Source organism: Rhamphochromis sp. 'chilingali', assembly GCF_963969265.1.
Source record: "Rhamphochromis sp. 'chilingali' genome assembly, chromosome: 10".
Lineage (NCBI taxonomy): Eukaryota > Metazoa > Chordata > Actinopteri > Cichliformes > Cichlidae > Rhamphochromis > Rhamphochromis sp. 'chilingali'.
The window spans coordinates 3038398-3046329 of record NC_137937.1 but is presented as its reverse complement, the minus strand read 5'-3'; the positions used below and the strand labels follow the sequence as shown (position 1 = coordinate 3046329).

Below are 7932 nucleotides of genomic sequence, written 5' to 3'. Positions count from 1 at the left end.
TTAATCAATAAAAAACCCTCACTCTTACTTTACTGTTAATGTATCCACTTATTTCATTGGCTGTGTTATCAGTAAAATAAGAAATGTGACAAGTTGTGCATTCATGATTTTATTCACTACAATGGCACCACAACATAATCCTGAAATGTTAAGCTAATAGCATGTTCAACAGCTTTACAAATATTTATTTTTTTGGTTTGAAAAAAATGAGTCACTTGTGTAAAAATTCTTCATTACATTCAGGAGGAGTTGCTATGCAGCTGTTAATCACTTCTGCTGGCATCCTATGGCACTGAAGTAACAACACCACCACAAAGTCTCTGATAACATCAGAGTTCAATTACAAAACAACACCATAATTTATTTGAAGACACTTAAGGAGAAACATTTCATGGGTCAGCCCATCAGGTCCGTGTTAGTTTGTCCGCGGGCATAAATCCTGCATCTCCAAGAGTCCTGAGGGCCACCCTACCGCTGGGGCGGATGGTAAGCCATGTGATGCTGCCATTATTCAAACCCATGCGTAACCAGCCCTCTGGAGGAAACTGAAGAGCCCTGAGGAATAAAGAATATGATAAGTGTTACCAATATCTACTTTTTTCTTTTCTTTTTAAAAAATTGGATCGTGCAATTCCTTAACTAATATCTTGATTTTTTTAAACTACTTTTTGTCAGTTATTCAGAGGATAAACTGAAGCTCAGTCAAACAGATCTAAGGGAATAGGAAAAGTGTTCTTCAGTCAGTGACTTTAGGACTGGGACAGAACATCAATATACCACAAGGCCTCCTCTTGTAACGCATCAATACACTGGCGCCAAATCTCTTCCTGCTAACAGATTCCCCCACCTTAACAGAGGTCCACAGTTGTTGCAGTGGAGCTTATCAGATAAGTGAGGGTTAACTAAGCAAATGTTAACCAATTTCCAGTGAAGAAGAAAAGCTCAGGGGTAAAACGTCTTGCAGTGTATTGTGTAATCTCAGTATCATGTCAGCATGGGCAATATCTTATGCAGTGGTGGGGAATAATTATTGGATCCCTTGCTAAATTTGAAAGTCTGCCGCCCCCCCCAAAAAGTCTATAACTTTTATGATAATTTACTCTTTTATAGAGAAAAATGTATACAAAGAATAAAGAAAAAGGAGGGATTTTGTTCCACTCCTCTTTACAGAAACTTTGTAAATGCTTTACGTTTCTTGGCTGCTGCTTGGCAACTCAAAGCTTCAGCTCAGATTTTCTACAGTGCTGAGATCGGGAGACTGGCTAGGCCACTCCCTAATCTTTATAGCCCCTTTTCCATTATACCTACTCGGATCGACTCGCCACAGTTTTCAGGGTTTTCCAGGTGATCCGAGCAGGTACTAAAATGTAACGTCAGACGACATGCCACTGATTGACTGGTCGGTAGCAGGCGCTTCCTTGTTGCTATGCCGGTATGTTTTGGAGCATCGTTACGCTGGAAGACTGATTCACAACCCATCTTCAATATTCTGACTGAGGGAAGAACACTATCATCCAAAATTTTATAGTACAAGGCCCTGACTATTTGCCCCACGATGCAGTGAAATCTTCCTGTACCCTTAGCAGAAAACCAGCACTAAAGCATGTTTCCTTATAAATTCATTTGCATGTCATTAAATGAAATAACTTTTTTAATGAGAGCACAATGACACAAGTGAAGCACAAATTAGAAATCCTATGTGAAATGGCTTGAATACATCGATTAGCGAAGCAAAGAGCAACAAGTCTGGCCTCAGCTGAGCAGCGACAGCACAAACCTGCAGACAAAATAACGGATGACATTGGCATGACACACGATGATCTCGTAGCTGTCCTCCTTCTGTTTGGGGTCAGCCCGGTGGATGTAGCGGCGGAAGGCTGCCTCAATGCGAGCTCCATCTTCGTGGTACTGCTGGAGGACAGTAGAAAGGTTGAAAGCCACCTTTGTCACATAAAAGGGTTCTGTATGAACCCCAAAGCAGAGTCAATGCATGTGTGCATTGTAGGAATACATGAAGAGTTTTATTCCAAAAAGAAGCCCACTATGTGGCAGATGTAACAAACGCTAGATCAGGGGTCTCGAACTCCAGTCCTCGAGGGCCGCTGTCCTGAAGCTTTTCATGTGTCCCTGTTGCAACACCCCTGATTACAATCTGTAGGTCATTAGCAAGACTCTATAGACCTTAACTGCATGCTGTGGTGGTGATTCAGCCATTGGATTCATGTTACAGCAGCTCATGAGTGAATGAACACGGTGCAATAAAAGTACTTTTAGAAGTATATTTTTCCCAAACACTTACATTAACTTAAATTTACTTGAGTAGGGTTAGGGGTTGCCACTTCAGCATGCAGTCAAGTTCTATGCTCTTGCTAACTTTACTCAGGCGTGTTGCAACAGGAACACATGGAAAAGCTTCAGGACAGCAGCCCTCGAGGACTGGAGTTCGAGACCCCTGCGCTAGATCAATACATGAAACTGCTGCAGCAGCACTCCGGTCTCTAAAGAAATGCAATAGCTTATCTTTACTTTCACATTAAAAATCCATCTTTATAGGATTGTTCCTTTGTCAACAGTTACCAGCTTGTTTAAAGCATGTGAATATATACATAATGACACAAAACCAGACTGAACAGCTTCAAGACTCCTCATTTCCAATATTTTGGAAATTAACTCTTTTCATGATTCATTCCTATGCCAGTGCACTGATGTATTGGTTGACTTTCGCACCCGCAAGCCTCAACAAGCACTTGACAGGACAACTGCACAGACACGTGGGCAACAAAGTTACCTTAGGTATCAGCAAATCCGGGGGGGAAAAAAAAGAAAGAATATCAAACCTACAGCCACTCCAGAGATGGAATGGGCTGTAGGTTCTCTCACCACAGCGTCAGGCTTCCAGTGAGTGACAGGTGGAACCGGTTCAATAGGCGCACCTTCTCGCAGCAAGTCACATCTCACCAAGTCCACTCCTGGACCCACAGGGACACAAGACAACTTCAAGTTTAGAACTTTTAAATGTAACTTTTTAAGAATCTACCAAACTTGAGTTTGTGGTTGGCTGTGTTGCCTTTTCTAGTTACCTGGGAGGTATTTACTGATTATATTTGCTGTCTCCGTGGCCCTGGTCATGCTGGAGTGGATTAACACGTCATACTTCAATCCAAGTGCAGCCAACCTTTGGCCAGTCAGCTCGGCCTGTTCACGGCCTGCGGATGGAGAGACACTGATCATTCCAACAATGCTCTGTCAGAAACAAGGAAAATCTGGGGGTTGCGGGGTATGAGCAAAACAAACAGCCCCAGCACTCACCAAGGCTACCTCCCAGCATTACTTTGCATGCAGGCTGCCTATTACGTTTCCTGTGGATAAAAACAAGAACGACTAACCTAAAGGAGTGAGGATCTTCTCCTTGTCACTATTCCCGCTCAAGTTGTACTGGGAGTGTCTGATGAGGAGGATGTTGCGTGTAGCTTTCGGTTTGCTGTTGTTCTGCTCCGAGGTGGGGTCTTCGGTCGCATTCTCCTTCTTCTTCCCGTTGGTCAGAGCAGATGGATCTCTCCTGGTCAAAGTTCAAGCGTAGTGATTTTGAGATTAGAAGTGGCTTACTGTCTCACGTGGTTAAGGTGAGAGCTGGAAAAGTGGGTTAACGTAACTGACTTTAAATCTGCTTGGGAATAACACCCACGCCTGACCGACTTTTAAAGAGTTAAAAAACAACAACACTTTTTTGGCCATCGGCAATGCAAGAGGACTTTAACGGTGTCATAAGTCATTATGCTCATGTCTTTCATTCGGGAAACACCTCGACTGCCAAGTTATGGTGATGCCTGCTTCAGTCCGTTACATAGCAGCTTGGTCCCGTTTGGTATGACGTTCAATATAAAGGTAGAAAAGTGGATGAAATATAACGGTGGCAGCCACGTCAGAACAAACAGCGGGTCACGGCACAACACATGTACGTTAACTTACTTGTCCCAGTTGAAGTCCCAGGCGTGTCCGGTCGGGGTTGGCGTGTGGCTGGCAGGGGTAAACGCCGGCTGGGCAGCTTGAAGGACGGCGAATCTCGACCACCGACTGACCCTCTCTCCGCCCTGCTCTCCAAAAAACCCGCTGGAGTCGGCGGCTGCGGCAGCGAAAACCAAGACTGCGGAGCCTCCAGCGAAGCCGCAAATAAGTTTCAAAGTTTTCCTGAATGACATCCCGCGAGCCGCAGAACAAGGAAACTAATGCTAGCTAATTAGCTGTGCTTAACAGTCGCGCTATTAACAAAGTGCACCCCGCCTCTGCTGTTGTTAAACGGGTCTTTGACTTCTAATTCCAACTTTACAGCAAGGAACAGAAAAAATATCCAATATGTTCTCTAAGCGCAACTACCTGCTGAGCTCCGGCTGTTGGACGGATACTAAAAATACAGTCGATACAAGCGAAAGCAGACTAATCAGTTTCCTCTAAACTTTACGGTGTCCCACATGAGCCAAAACAGTCAGCCTTCGCTCTCCCGCTTGAAATATGGGATTTTGTCGCGTGAGGGCGCACAGCTCCCTAACTTCGCAGTAAGGTCCACAGCTTGGGCATTTTGTGCTCCGTTGAATGAAGAGGCTCTGTGAACTCCATTCATTCTGCACCATTTCACTATAAAATCATCGTAGGAGCCGCACATAATTTCCTCCCTTACAAGAGCTCGCTCCTGCCTATCGTCAGTGCTGAGGGAAAAATAATAAGGATGCTGAATTTAAGAGTGGAAGCTGAGTCGTTGGACAAATCAGTTCTGACTGCTGAGTGTTGTGTGCGTGCTCGCAGCTAAGCGGAGCAGTATTTAAACATTTAAGAAATAGGCGTGTTACACATGACTGTTGCACATACGGGTGAGAGCCACCTGCACCGTGCAGCTAAGCAGCGTCCTCTCCCTAAACTTTAACACACGGGTTTGCATTAAATTAATGAAAGATACAGCAGATTGTTTAGGTGAAGCGTGAGCGTTTTCGAGGAAAGCGGATTTTACTGCGTATCAGCAAAATCTCGTGGGTGAAAAAAAAAATGATGAGAAAGAATTTGCGCAAATATGTTTCCTTGCAATTGGTTCTGATTAAGACGCTTGCCGGGTTTGCACCGAGGCTCCACCTTTTCGAGCGGTTCAGTGACCTCAGCAGTGGGCTGGATTGTAAGGGTGGGATTTCCAGGCTTTCACAGGCTCTGTGTATTACTGCCTCTGTCTCAGGATCTATGCAGCTTCAGCGATAGCGAGCACGGACTGCGTGTACCTTTCACGGCCATAGAGAGGCACATTCACACACCACACTGGAGCTCCCTTTTCTTCTTCTTCTCTACATGCGACTCCAATCGGAATAAATAATTAAGGAATGTGGAAATTACAGAATGCCCAACAGCGTTGGAAAGAGATTTAAACCCACCAAATACATCCCAGTGTCCACTGCTGCCACACTCCTGGTGGGATCGACCACTTTATTTTTCGTTTTCACGTAAGTTTGCACATTGCTTCCTCTTGATCTCATTCGTGTGTGCAGGGATTTTTTTTCTTTCCTTCTTTCTCTTTTTTTCCTTTTACAAACTGTGCGCTTCCCTCAGATTGACACGGACACAGGGTGGATAGGGGCTGGAAGTTTGCACGGGTGGATAGAGTCACATAGGTGGGATAAGTGGGTTTTATAAAGACAATCCCCTACTGCTGAGATGCAATGAAAAAAGCAGCTCTCTGTGCAACCTCGGACACGCCATTCAGCTGCAAAGCCTGCAAGGCAAACTTCCAATGAGCCTTGCAAGTTTAACAGGGCTAATGATCGTGGAGGAGACCGCGGTTTAGGCCGCAAACACTTCCCTTTAAAGAAAAGCCAGAGGCAGTTATTGACACATATTTTTTTTTAATGGTTGCAGTGGATCAGCGGTAAAAACAGTGATTTGTTAAGAGGTACAGAAAAGAAAGTGTAGTCATGCAGCAGTGGGGCTCGTTACATCTACCGTTAATGCGTCCTGCATCCACACTCACACAGGTTTTCCTTTAGGAGAAACTGGAGGTATGGGCTAAAAAAGAAGGCACAGTAAAATCAGTTTTCCAGAATTTTTCCATGGTTTCATGGAAGCTGACAGTGGTTCATCTGCTACATTATCACCTTGTCTGTCAATGATCACCCCACCCTGGAAAAGGAATGTCCCATACTCCCTACATCTGGAAGTCAAAACTGATGCTGTAAGAAGCTCCGATAAGAGCAGGGAGAGTGGTGTGTCTCTGAATCACCATCCCTCCCTCATTCATTCCCCCTCAAGTGGTAAGCCTCAGGCGAATGGATTATCAATGGAATCAGCATCACGCTCCATCTCACATCTGCAAAATACCCCGAGGGCGTGGGTTTGAAATTCATTTTGGGGACCTCTGACCTATAGAGGGATAGCTTGCCCAGCTTCCATCTTGGATGGTCTGCTAAAGAGTAAAAAACTGCTGAATGGGATTCCTCACCCTTCAGCAGAGGGAGGTTTTGCTGTATGCCACAGCTGCCAATAGGAGACACGCTGGCTGTAGAGATGATTCATTCAGCAGCATTAGAACTGATTTCAGTTTAGACATACAAATGTAGCCTTTTCACATTAAAACTGCACAGGATGCTTTTTCTTTTTTCTTTTTCGGTCTTCGCAGTGTGAATTGCTTGTGTCCACCTGGACAGTACATGCTTTATCTGCACCCTGAGTGGTTTTTGCTCTCTCTCTCTCTTGCTGTCAGGTCATTGGCTGAGACTAAAGGAAACATATGGTGCTTGTGGGCTGTGTCATTAAAAATCCCAACTCTGCCTGGTGTACTGTCTGGGGCTTTGCATAAACAAATGGTCTGATTTACAAGTCCTGAAACAGAGTCAGTGTTTTGTGATTTCATATGAGAAATCAGAATGTCCCCCTCCAACAGATCTTTTAAGAGCATTATTAGTCCGTCTTTTGCTGGTGTTCATGTCACTCTATACTTTAAGGTTTACCCCTAGCAGATGGTTAAAGGGTGAGGATTAGGCTTTACTTTATGTTACCTTCATTTGCCAGGAAAAGGCCCTAAGAATTGACTCGTGTATAATGGAACCCCCCTGGGGAGTGGTACACGTCCAAACTAGGCCATGCCTCCTCATTCTCAGACACACACAGAGTCCATTATTTCATTATTTTGAATTCAGTCTAGCCTTGCGAAAAGACACGCTTCTAGTTTTTATCTAATGCATATTTACGGACTCCAAAGTGCAAACATCCATAAACTACAGCAGTCTGGAGTTAAAACTTAAGAACTACATCAGTCCCTGATGCACACATGTAGATGCAGCTAGCCAGGGACACAAATCTTTTTTTATTCCCGGGCCTCAGTGAGCTAAAGGTCTTACTGCTGCCAGCAAACCGCTTGGTGTCATATGGGCAACTGGAGTGTCCGTGGTGTGTTACTGTGTTTGGCTTACTGACGCCTGACAGTTTGTGTTTCCCACTGAGACTGAATTAGAACATGTTAGTACAGAATTATTTATACAGCCTCACACCATGACCACGACTCATCACAAAAAATACTGGCAATAAATTAGGATTTTTAGTCACGGTTTAGCCATCGCATCATCGTCATCATCGCAGCCTAATCTGTGGTGCTTAGTCCTGTTACTGTGTCTAAACGTGTCCCAGCTTTGTATGGCTGTACCTTTTCAGTATTTTTTCAGTCTAATCACTGACCTTGACCATATGCCATATGGATGTCCTGGAAATAAGACTGTTAGTTTCCAAGTCTAATAGTTAACATGTTAGAGCAGGCGTGGAGATGTGTTGAAAAACAGGCGTTGATCGTCTGGACGAGGCTTACGCTCTGCAGTGCTTGCCGTGTGGAGGTGATTTATGAGAGAGGTGGTCAGTAGTGATGGTTGGAGGCTGAACATCACCGGGATTGAGACCAGAGCTGCACAC

General features: G+C 44.5%; 2 protein-coding genes across 3 annotated transcripts in view; one reads left to right on the top strand and one right to left on the bottom strand.

Annotated features, from left to right (window-relative positions):
• Positions 1-136: 136 nt before the first annotated feature.
• pgam5 (PGAM family member 5, serine/threonine protein phosphatase, mitochondrial) lies at positions 137-4472 on the bottom strand. Of its 2 annotated transcripts, none has more exons than XM_080894945.1 (6): positions 3970-4472; positions 3387-3559; positions 3081-3206; positions 2881-2969; positions 1778-1911; positions 137-555 (listed from the first exon to the last, which is right to left on the bottom strand). In XM_080894945.1, exons 1-6 carry the CDS (start codon positions 4197-4199, stop codon positions 405-407), a joined length of 903 nt encoding a protein of 300 aa, XP_080751071.1. In that variant the 5' UTR covers positions 4200-4472; the 3' UTR covers positions 137-404. The 2 variants fall into 2 exon arrangements, with proteins under 2 accessions (XP_080751071.1, XP_080751072.1); XM_080894946.1 differs by having other exon boundaries at positions 1778-1908.
• Positions 4473-5163: 691 nt separating this feature from the next.
• The window catches only part of zdhhc8b (zDHHC palmitoyltransferase 8b), a 64728-nt gene continuing 61959 nt past the window's right edge, over positions 5164-7932 (top strand). The window contains exon 1 of the mRNA XM_080894944.1: positions 5164-5480. Within this exon, the coding sequence (XP_080751070.1) occupies positions 5377-5480 (104 nt within the window). The 5' untranslated portion in view covers positions 5164-5376. The remainder of the gene's footprint in view (positions 5481-7932) is intronic.